Genomic DNA, 12,173 nt, shown 5'->3' with positions numbered 1-12,173 from the left:
ATATCTAGTAATATCGTGTCCTGTGTTGCATATAATCTGACTGAGCGGTGTTATGCAGAAGCAGGCGCGTAAACATTCATTCAAACAGCACTTTCGTGTGTTTTGCCAGCAGCTCTTCGTTGTGCGTCAAGCATTTAGCTGTTTATGACTTCAAGCCTATCAACTCCCGAGCTGAGGCAGGTGTAACCGAAGTGAAATAGCTAGCTAGTTAGCGCGCGCTAATAGCGTTTCAAATGTCACTCGCTCTGAGCCTTCTAGTAGTTGTTCCTCTTGCTCTGCATGGGTAACGCTGCTTCGATGGTGGCTGTTGTCGTTGTGTTGCTGGTTCGAGCCCAGGGAGGAGCGAGGAGAGGGACTGAAGCTATACTGTTACACTGGCAATACTAAAGTGCCTATAAGAACATCCAATTGTCAAAGGTTAATGAAATACAAATGGTATAGAGGGAAATACTCGTATGTTTTCATGTTCTGTGCAAGGAACTGAAACGTTAGCTTTCTTACATAGCACATATTGCACTTTTACTTTCTTCTCCAACACTTTGTTTTTGCATTATTTAAACCAAATTGAACGTTTCATTATTTACTTGAGGCTAAATTGATTTTATTGATGTATTATATTAAGTTAAAATAAGTGTTCATTCAGTATTGTTGTAATTGTCATTATTACAAATAAATAAATACAAATCGGACGATTAATCGGTATCGGCTTTTTTGGTCCTCCAGTAATCGGTATCGGCCTCGAAAAATCATAGTCGGTCGACCTCTAAAACAGACATTCAATTCATATTTCTGAATTTTCAAATCAAATTTTATTGGTCACCTACCTACACATGATTAGCAGATGTTAATGCGAGTGTAGCGAAATGCTTGTGCTTCTAGTTCTGACCATGCTGTAATATCAAACAAGTAATCTAACAATTTCACAACTACCTTTTACACAGGTGTAAAGGAATGAATAAGTACATATAAATAATATGTACATATAAATATATGGATGAGCAATGGCCGAACGGCATAGGCAAGATGCAGTAGATAGTTTAGAGTACAGTATATACATATGAGATGAGTAATGTAGGGTATGTTAACATTATATAAAGTTGATTGTGTAAAGTGACAAGTGATACATTTATTACATCCAATTTTTTATTATTAAAGTGGCTAGAGATTTGAGTCAGTATGTTGGCAGCAGCCACTCAATGTTAGTGATGGCTATTTAACAGTCTGATGGCCTTGAGATAGAAGCTGTTTTTCAGTCTCTCGGTCCCAGCTTTGATGCACCTGTACTGACCTCGCCTTCTGGATGATAGCGGGGTGAACAGGCAGTGGCTCGGTTGGTTGTTGTCCTTGATGATCTTTTTGGCCTTCTTGTGACATTGGGTGGTGTAGGTGTCCTGGAGGGCAGGTAGTTTGCCCCCGATGATGCGCTGTGCAGACCTCACTGCCCTCTGGAGAGCCTTACGGTTGTGGGTGGAGCAGTTGCCTTACCAGGCGGTGATACCGCCCGACAGGATGCTCTCAATTGTGCATCTGTAAAAGTTTGAGTGTTTTTGGTGACAAGCCACATTTCTTCAGCCTCCTGAGGTTGAAGAGGCACTGTTGCACCTTCTTCACTGCGCTGTCTGTGTGGGTGGTCCATTTCAGTTTGTCCTTGATGTGTACGCCGAGGAACCACTACTGTCCTGTCGATGTGGATAGGGGGCTGCTCCCTCTGCTGTTTCCTGAAGTCCATGATCATCTCCTTTGTTTTGTTTACGTTGAGTGTGAGGTTATTTTCATGACACCACACTCCGAGGGCCCTCACCTCCTTCCTGTAGACCGTCTCGTCGTTATTGGTAATCAAGCCTACCACTGTAGTGTCGTCTGCAAACTTGATGATTTGAGTTGGAGGCGTGCATGGCCACGCAGTCATGGGTGAACAGGGAGTACAGGAGAGGGCTGAGAATGCACCCTTGTGGGGCCCCAGTGTTGAGGATCAACGGGGTGGAGATTTTGTTTCCTACCCTCACCACCTGGGGGCGTCCCGTCAGAAAGTCGAGTACCCAGTTGCACCCAGGGTCTCGCGCTTAATGATGAGTTTGGAGGATAATATGGTGTTAAATGCTGAGCTGTAGTCGATGAACAGCATTCTTACATAGGTATTCCTCTTGTCCAGATGGGTGAGGGCAGTGTGATTGCGTCGTCTGTGGACCTATTGGGGCGGTAAGCACATTTCCTAACAAGTGCATGACTTGTTAAGAAATGTCCCGTGTCAACTGTGAACTAATAGATAGTGTAGTAGTTATAAACACTAAGTGTACAAAGCATTAGGGACACATTCCTAATATTGAGTTGCATCTCCTTTTGCTTCACACAGGAAACTGTTGTGTAGAAAACCCATCAGTGTTGCAGTTCTTGACACACTCAAACCGGTGTGCCTGGCACCTATTACCATACCCAATTCAAAGGCACTTAAATATTTTGTCTTGGCCATTCACCCTCTGAATGGCGCACATACACAATCCATGTCTCAATTGTCTCAAGGCTTAAAAATCCTTCTTCCTCTACACTGATTTGAAGTGTATTTAACAAGTGACATCAATAAGGGATTATAGCTTTCACCTGGTCAGTCTATGTCAGGGAAAGAGCATGCGCAAGAATGTTTTGTACACTCGGTTGTATAATGACATTACATTTGTCTCCCTCTTAGCACCTCGTCGGATCACTTTATTGAAGAAGGCCTACGCCTCAATAAGCGGTGAGCATTATAGTTGTGTTGCATATTCATTTTGATGCAGTAAGAACACTTCATTTGAAACTGTCATGAATGCATGCACTAAATATGAGCATTCAGATACCCAGAGCAAGCAAAAACAAAGTAAACAGTGCACTTATCAGAGTCAACTGCATACATATATTTATTTTATTTTCCCACCAATTCTGTTTGACTCTCCTCCTGAAATGACAGATGAGGAAGAGGTCAACTGTATCGGTGAGAAAGTGATACTTCGCGAGCAAGTGAAAGAACTCTTCAACCAGAAATATGGTCAGTGTATATCCTTCATTCATACTGTATGCTTTATCTATACAAGCCTTAGTGAAAAATATTATTCTAACTTACATTTAAGTTTAATATTCACTTAGTCTCTCATGATAACCATGCATGACTTAGTGAAAATTCAACCTAAGTTGAAGTTAAGATCTGCCCAAAACTGACTGAAAAGATTCTTGTTAAGGTGATGCTTTGGGCCTGGACCACTCTGTCCTGGTCCCATACAAGCTGATCCGTGCCAGTCCCGAGTCTGTGGAGGTTAGTGGCCTTCCGGACGATATTCGCTTCAGAAATCCCAACACTTATGACTTAGTCCGCCTGGAAAAGATTCTTCAAGCCCGAGATGAGATCAACATCAACATCAAAAGCCAGCTACAGTGAGTGTCTGGAATTGTGATGATAGCGTCAATCTGAAGTTTGTGGAAATATCCCAGATTATGGATACAAAGTCTAAAATGTGAAAGAAGGACATGAAAGAACTGTACACGTTGAAATTATAGTAGAGACTCACTCTTAGGCAATGCCAGGCTCACCTCTGGTCATTTACAGAAATTAAATTCATATTTAATGAATTTTCTTTTCTACAGGCCTTTTGCAGAAATATGCACCCAAACATGTAACACAGGTAAGGATTGTTCTATAGTAACCTATTTTTTTAAATAAAAAGCAATGCAGTCTATAACGACATGTGCTTTAGCAGTATGTTCAAAATGTCATTATTGTTTTTGTGTTTTAAGAAGGGAAAGAGGTTTCTACCAATCGACGCAAACGCAAAAGAGTCCTGGAGAGCAGCCGGGTGTCCTTACCCTCCGAGTCAGGGGTATCAACCAATCAGATTCCAGTGATGGTACGTGGTAATAACAAAGCTATTATATAACAGTTTGTTGTATTTACGTGATCATTCTCAATCATTATCAAAAATACATGACTGAAATACTCTGATTTGATACTTTGATGCAGATTACATTATATTTATAAATGTATATTATATTTGTAGGTATTAAAGGCATTTGTGAAAGGCACTAATGGTTGTGTAATTGGACAGGAATTTGCTTCTGCAACAGCATAACTAGTCTCCCTCATGCTCACTCTAATGATCCTTCTATTGCTTTGTCTCTTTCTGCTTGTAGCAATGGCCCATGTACATGGTGGACTACAGTGGATTGAATGTGCAAGTCCATGGGAAGGTGAAATACTAGTAGAGGAAAAATATGCTATGCTACAGGAAGAGAATAGACATGAGAGGACTTTATCAAAGCTGTACTTATAACCACATCTCCAAGTTTCAGCTTTGCGCGTGTGCTGTTGCTTAAATACTCTTCTGACTGAAAATATAGGTTTGGATGTGTGTTTTGGAATGGTGGCGATTGCCAATATTAGGTGGCTTGGGTGGAAAGGTGAGGAGGAACTATAGAATCTGTGCATAATTTGTTGCAGGATGCTTTCTTTTATTTTGTCTTCCCCCACAAGTCCTGATGGGCTTTCTTGATACACCTATTTCAAAGGTGCTTAAAAAAAAACGCTATTCAAAAACCGACTGGGGTTATGTTATGGCACTAAGCTTATGGAACTCACAATTACTGAAGTACTCACCCTTTTAGATCATTTTTAACAGATCCAACATGGAGACTTTCGTTACGGGGTGTAACTACGGCACAAACGTATTGGATCAATCTGGTTTTACAACATTCAGATATTTGTATGATTATTTATTTATTTATTTTGAAGATGAAAAAAACAAACATGTGCAGGGATGTAAATTACAATGTTCAGTAATCTAAGTACTGAATCAAATGTCTCTACAACGCTAACTACTACTGTATGTAACTCAAAAAGTATATCAATTGAAATATGTTTGCCTTCAGGTGTGCGTACCGGTATTCTCCGTGGTAGGAATAACCCAAGGTGATAGCACTATATCTAAGAACAATTTTCACATTTTGTATAACTACATGCCTTTTCTTTTATCACAGTACTTGTACATGGAGTTGAGATTTCTCAACTCGGCTTTTCTTATGTTTGTTCCACATCTGCGCTAAGTTGAAATGTCTCATTAAGTCAACATGAATGTAACGTGTGTAAAAGAAAGAATGGTCTGTGTTATCCTGTAACGATTGTCTCTGGATTCACCAGTATTTATATGCTGTACCTTAATGCCATTTAGGCCTTTGAAATAAAATGTGTTGCCTTGCACTTTCATTGGACTGCAGTGACTTTGTGTGTGATGAATGCAAGTAAAATATATATATATATATATAATTCTAAAGAAAGTTTAAACCTACTACTTTTGTATTCGTATTGTGTCATTGACTGTCATGGTATCATTAGAGAAATTAAAAGTATATGATGGAGCTTTGAAAGGACAATTGACAGCTAAGTGCTTTTAACTACCTAAGAAATAGAATGAATAGAAAGGACATGGAAGCTCTTGGGTGCAATTTCTATTCTCATAGTTTCTACAGATTGTAAATTAAAGATAAAATAATTATTATATTATTGATTGATTGACTATGACTTTTCAAATCACCCAGTATTGCTGTCTGCAGCGTTAGTTCTAGGCAAATGTTGCAAAATGTCTGACAGGTATTGTGGTGCTAATTTTGAAATGTTCTATCAACCAATGCTGGATTGCCATGGTAATGTAGAATGTTCATTCAAAAGATGCTGATGTGGGCTATGCAATGGAATATATATTTTTTGTAATGTCAGTTGAGTTGACTCAACAATTCACAGCACATATTGAAAGGTACACGTCCTGCTTTAACTCTAGGTTGAAGACAATGGCATCACAATAATGCAGAGGTTCTACCACTCCGAATCAACTATAGGACCAGCTCAAGCGGTGTAGCTACGCTGCCTAAGCAGAAGGCAAGCTGTCTGAAGCATATAAGGTTGGTGAAACAAGAAAACCATCTCGCCAGCTAGCTAACGTCTTGGTTGAAGATTACAAGTTTAAGACAACAGGGTTCTAATATTCCATAACTCCTTGCAATCAATGGCGTTAGTCCCATGAATTTGCTTCCGCATGGAATTATTGCGTTGTGTTAACCTTGTATTTTTTTTTTTTTTTTTACCTAGGTTTCACTTCTTGGCATGGGTACACTCAAAATGTCTGCCAGTCCATCCATTATACCATAGATGCACACAGCGAGGCATGCACCCGAGGAGGGTACAGCCATAGCGTACTCCCGTTACTCACATGTTAAATTGCCAACTTAACTCATAACCCGACAACGGCTATTCTTTTTTTTATCAACAAACTATCATCTAAAAACACATTCTAAACGTACGTTTTTTTTGCATTAAAACCCTTGAGTCTAAGCGGCTAGGGGAATTGATTTAAGATGGTCATAACAAGTACCATTTAGCTATTTAATTTAGAGTTTTAGGACACGTTAAGGTATCAAAAAAAAAAGTATTGAAACGCATTGAATACAGCTTAACGATAGTAAAAAAAAGGGTCCGTCATGGTCTGGAGCAGTGTGTCAGCATCATCGGACTGAGTTTGTTGTCATTGCAGGCAATCTCAATGCTGTGCGTTACAGGGAAGACATCCTCCCTCATGTGGTATCCTTCCTGCAGGCTCATCCTGACATGACCCTCCAGCATGACAATGCCACCAGCCATACTGCTCGTTTTGTGCGTGATTTCCTGCAAGACAGGAGGTGTTCTGCCATGGCCAGCGAAGAGCCCGTATCTCAATCAAATTGAGCACGTCTGGGACCTGTTGGATCGGCGGGTGAGGGCTAGGGCCATTCCCCCCAGAAATGTCTGGGAACTTGCCTTGGTGGAAGAGTGGGGTAACATCTCACAGCAAGAACTGGCAATTCTGGTGCAGTCCATGTGGAGATGCACTGCAGTACTTAATGCAGCTGGTGGCCACACTAGATACTGACTGTTACTTTTGATTTTGACCCCTCCTTTGTTCAGGGACTCATTATTCCATTTCTGTTAGTCACATGTCTATGGAACTTATTCAGTATATGTCTGTTGTTGAATCTTATGTTCATTCAAATATACACATGTTAAGTTTGCTGAATATAAACGCAGTTGACAGTGAGAGGGCGTTTCTTTTTTTGCTGAGTTTATAAAACATTTTATATAAACATTTTTTTTAAATGGATTTAACCGCTTATTTTTGGCACTAAACTATCTCCATATACAGTATACATTTGTTTTTTTAAAACTGTTATGGGGGACCTAAAGACAAGTCCTTGTGAGGCTTGTAGGCATCCTAGAGCAAAACAGAGACTTGTTCACCTTTCCAAAAAGGGGTCATATTAGTGTGTAGCCCAAACTGTTTGTACGCTACAGACATAAATTGGCAGACAAGTCCCAAGATGCTTGTGGGGTTCATAGAGAAAAACAGAGGACACCATACTGTTCGTGAGTCTCGCCTTTCCATAGAAGGATCATAATAGTTAGGCCAAACCGTTCGGACGCTACAGACGACTTTGTGAGAATATCTCTAGCTTAAACTGACAGATTTTGATGGGGAGTTTTGTATTATGTGAATTAGTTTTCCGCGGGGGCACGGAAATTGATTCTAGGACTATTTAACAGATCGAGCTGTCGGCATGGATCAGCCAAAGAGCCGATTCCAACTGACTTTCTTCAACTACACTGAACAATACTATAAAGACATGCAACAATTTCAAAGATTTTACTGAGTTATAGTTCATATAAGGAAATCAATGCATTGGCCCTAATTTATGGATTTCTCATGACTGGGAATACAGATATGCATCTGTTGGTCACATACCTTAAAAAAAAAAAGAGGTAGGGGTGGGGATCAGAAAACCTGTCAGTATCTGGTGTGACCACCATTTGCGTCATGTAGCGCGACATTTCTTTCACATAGAGTAGATCAGGCTATTGATTGTGGCCTGTGGAATGGAGTGCATCCCAAACATGTCTGGTGAGTATGCAGGCCATGGAATAACTGGAACATTTTCAGCTTCCAGGGGCTATGCATTATCATGCTGAAACATGAGGCGATAGTGGAGGATGAATATGGCACGACAAGGGGCCTCAAGATCTCATTGCGGTATCTCTGTGCATTCAAATTGCCATTAATAAAATGCAACTGTGTTTGTTGTCCGTAACTTATTCCTGCCTATACCATAGCTCCACTGCCACCATGGGACATTCAATCCATTAACTCGCCCACACAATTGCCATCTGCCTGGTACAGTTGAAACCTGGTATCATCTGTGAAGAGCCCACTTCTCCAGTGTGCCTGTGGCCATATATGGGTTCCTGAGTGGCACTGCAACTCAGTGCTAGAGGAATCACTACAGACACCCTGGTTCAAATCCAGGCTGTATCACAACCGGCTGTGATTGGGAGTCCCATAGGGAGGTGCGCAATTGTCCCAGCGTCGTCTGGGTTTGGCCAGCGTAGGCCCTCATTGTAAATAAGAATTTGTTCTTAACTGACTTGGCTAGTTAAATAAAGGTTACATTTAAAAATATATATATATATTTTTTTTAATTCGAAGGTGAGCATTTGCCCACTGAAGTTGGTTATGACGCCAAACTGCAGTCAGGTCAAGACCCTGGGGAGGGTTACGAGGAAGCAGATGAGCTCTCAGACTGTCCCGTAGGTGAAGAAGCCGGATGTGGAGGTCCTGGGCTGGCGTGTTTACATGTGGTCTGCGGTTGTGAGGGTAGTTGGATGTACTGCCAAATTCTCTAAAACAACTTTGGAGGCAGTTTATGGTAGAGAAATTAACATTTAATTCTCTGGTGAACATTCCTGTAGTCAGCATGCCAATTGCACACTCCCTCAAAACTTGAGACATCTGTAGAGTTGCCTTTTATTGTCCACGGCACCTGTGTAATGATCATGCCGACTAATCAGCTTCTTGATATGCCACACCTGTCAGGTGGATGATCTTGGCAAAGCAGAAACGCTCACTAACAGAGATGTTCAAATTTGTTCACAAAATGTGAGAGAAATAAGCTTTTTTGTGTATATGTAAAATTTCTGGGATCTTTTATTTCAGCTCATGAAACCAACACTTAACATGTTGTTTATTTTTGTTCAGTATAGATAACTAACCCTGCTTTTAAGATGCACGAAAAGCTGTTACATACTGATTTGTTTGAACAATAGTAGGAGAAAAGGCCACTAAATTAAATTATATCAACTGCCCAAGGACCAGATTAGGCTAAACTCATGGTTAGGCTATTATGCCACGATGATGATGTAAAACTGTGGGCTCCGGTTACTGGACACATTTATGTGTTCGAACAACTTCATCACTTGTTTGTATCGAGCTAGCTATGTGTATTGCGCAAAGCTTGCAGTAAGGACTAGTGAGCTGTATCGGTCAAAATAACAGCTATAATTTTCCTCTGCATTTGGATATTTATGCAAAACTGCAGATTCCACCAAGTAGGTGTAGTTTTCGCCATAGGCTACTTTGGGCCATTTGGTAGGGTGTCTCCCCAGCTTTTCGGCCTCTGGCAAGTTGAAAGGACATAATATATATAGGCAAGCCAACAACAATCAACTTTTCTAAATACCTCGACATTTCCAAGGCAAGCAAAAACATGGAAGTAGTTACACAACATATCTAAGACTAGCGAATTAGATCTAGATTAATTTATCTTGATAGCCAGCTAACAGGCGAAAAAGCTAGAAGTAAACAAACGGTGACATAAGTATAACGCGACGGCTTTATACCTTCAGCGTTAGAAGGTCGGGTAACAAATTAGTGTCTGAATAAGTATCATGCAAATAATTTGTGGCAGCTGAAAATGTTTATTGAAACGACAAAAAAAGTGTCAGTAGTTCATTTAGGATGACGCCCAAGTTAGGCTAATTAACTTAATGGGAGTACAATACAGTACCCTGAGTACTTCTCATACAGAAACAGTAATTGGGGGCGTGGTCATGTAAAGCTATGCCTCGCCGTGTGTATCTATTATTGGGTTTGAATGGGGAAGGCCTTCTATTCATTCTATTTCTGTGGTTCAGACAGATTGGTGGCTAGCCAGTTTGGGTTGGTATGTAATGTATGATTAGCATAGATACATACATTTCCGAATCGAAGGATTCATTGCTTCGCCAAAATGTTTTTTATACGTTTGCTTGAACGTTTACCGCCTGACCTGGAATCAGTCGTATTGTAAAAATGAGGCATTTTAAGAATCCAAGCTAGATGGCTAGCTAGCTTTCCATCTTGTAAACTCAATATGCTTTGCTAGCGTAACGTTAGCCAATTTGCTAGCTAACCGTTAGCGGACTAATCGTGTAAACGTTAGTTATTTTGGTTTGCTAGCTAACGTTACATTTTATTGATGGGATAACGTTAGCTGGCAAGGTGTCCTGTAGTTTGTCCATCTGACTTCCTAAACCTATCTAACGTTAGTTTACCAGCCTCCGCTTTATTCCCTTAACTATCGTTTCGTTTACTGGATTTGACGTAACATTAGCTGGCACTGGCTAGTAGCTGCAAGATATGGCCACTGCCTCTAGCTCCTGTGTGGGGAGAAATGTGTCTAGAAATGGACCCTCTGTCTCGACCCCGACCTCGGGAGCACCTGGACAATCACAGCCTATGGTCGTTGTATGGGAATGGCAGGATGATCTTGGCGTCTGGCTACCGTACAGCGGCCAGGTGAGCGGCTACATAGAACAATGTTTCTCTTCTCCGCGGGGACACAGGAGTGGGGGTCCTGGCTCCACCAGTATCTGGCTCGGACAATCAGATCCCAGTTTGTCGCCTTATCTTATAGACATACCAAGCTTGAAGCAGTTCCGCCAAGATACAGGTAAGGAAATTAAGCCACTGCACTATGTATGCTTTACATTACAACTCAACTGAAGCCTTCGAGCTTTAGTTTTAATGCCCTAACTAGCGCAGCGCTATATAGCTAGCTGTTGTTGTGATCATGTGTTAGCCACCATAAGGCAAACATAATCGCATTGCTAAACTTGATAACAGCTATAGCGAAGAGTCAGCTACTTGTCTATTTCCCAGCGATGGCAACACTTTCTTTGGCTAACTAGTTGGCTGGCTAACTGTAACTGCAATGTCACAGATTATATTAGCCAGGGATATACACTACGTGACCAAAACTATGTGTACACTTAAATTACTCATCGAACATCTAATTCCAAAATCAAGTGCATTAATATGCATTTGGTCCCCCTTAGCTGCTATAACAGCCTCCACTCCTCAAATACAACTTTATTGGTCACATACACATGGTTAGCAGATGTTATTGTGAGTGAAATGCTTGTGCTTCTGGGAAGGCTTTCCACTAGATGTTGGATCATTGCGGGGACTTGCTTCCTTTCTGCCACGAACATTCGTGAGGTCGGGCACTGATGTCAGAGTATCAATTCATCCCAAAGGTGTTCGATGGGGTTGAGGTCAGGGCTTCCACATTGATCTCAACAAACCATTTCTATATGGACCTTGCTTTGTGCACGGAGGTATTGTCATGCCGAAACAGGAAAGGGCCTTCCCCAAACTCTTGCCACAATGTTGGAAGCACAGAATCATTTACAATGTCATTGTATGTTGTAACATTAAGATTTCCCTTCACTGGAACTAAGGGGCCTAGCGCTTCTTAATCAAAGCATTTACAGTTGACCGGGGCAGCTCTAGTAGGGCTGAAATTTGACGAACTGAGTTGTTGGAAAGGTGGCGTCCTATGACGGTGCCACGTTGAAAGTCACTGAGCTCTTCAGTAAGGCCATTCTACTGCCAATGTTTGTCTATGGAGATTGCATGACTGTGTGCTCAGTTTTATACACCTGTCAGCAACAGGTGTGGCTAAAATAGCAGAGTCCACTAATTTGAAGGGGTGTCCACATACTTTTGTGTATACATATATATTGTATATAAAATGGACAATCCATTTTAATGCAGACTAGATCTAAACATTAATAATTGAAAATGACAAATTACCCAATGGCTCATGATCATTTTCTGGTTAAAAAAGTGGGGGTGCAGATGCTCAGGTGTTAATGGATGTTCAGTGTACTTAGTTAACATCATGAACCACACTACTACTAGACTAAGACTATAATTAATAAATAGTTTGGCATTCACTGATGTCTATTGCATAATCTTCTGTGCAAAGCACTTTTGCCTCATGAGTACATTATTCATTCTGTGTTGTTCTTT

At 40.9% G+C, this 12,173-nt stretch overlaps 2 protein-coding genes across 30 annotated transcripts in view; both read left to right on the top strand.

The window, feature by feature from the left end:
- The window catches only part of LOC110537701 (general transcription factor II-I repeat domain-containing protein 1), a 48,357-nt gene extending 43,130 nt beyond the window's left edge, over positions 1-5,227 (top strand). For all 28 annotated transcript variants that reach the window (XM_090192602.1, XM_021623945.3, XM_090192616.1 and 25 more), the window contains 6 exons: positions 2,687-2,734; positions 2,945-3,022; positions 3,213-3,405; positions 3,616-3,653; positions 3,766-3,875; positions 4,159-5,227. In XM_090192602.1, the coding sequence (XP_090048728.1) occupies positions 2,687-2,734; positions 2,945-3,022; positions 3,213-3,405; positions 3,616-3,653; positions 3,766-3,875; positions 4,159-4,227 (536 nt within the window). In that variant the 3' untranslated portion in view covers positions 4,228-5,227. The remainder of the gene's footprint in view (positions 1-2,686; positions 2,735-2,944; positions 3,023-3,212; positions 3,406-3,615; positions 3,654-3,765; positions 3,876-4,158) is intronic.
- A 4,255-nt stretch (positions 5,228-9,482) lies between these two features.
- The window catches only part of LOC110537700 (putative E3 ubiquitin-protein ligase DTX2), a 31,880-nt gene continuing 29,189 nt past the window's right edge, over positions 9,483-12,173 (top strand). For both annotated transcript variants that reach the window (XM_021623940.3, XM_036937662.2), the window contains exon 1: positions 9,483-10,809. In XM_021623940.3, the coding sequence (XP_021479615.2) occupies positions 10,497-10,809 (313 nt within the window). In that variant the 5' untranslated portion in view covers positions 9,483-10,496. The remainder of the gene's footprint in view (positions 10,810-12,173) is intronic.

The sequence above is a fragment of the Oncorhynchus mykiss genome, chromosome 12, assembly GCF_057628025.1.
Source record: "Oncorhynchus mykiss isolate SJ-2025 chromosome 12, ASM5762802v1, whole genome shotgun sequence".
In the NCBI taxonomy this organism is placed as follows: Eukaryota; Metazoa; Chordata; class Actinopteri; order Salmoniformes; family Salmonidae; genus Oncorhynchus; species Oncorhynchus mykiss.
The sequence above is the reverse complement of the archived record's forward strand: the minus strand, read 5'-3'. Positions and strand labels throughout refer to the sequence as shown.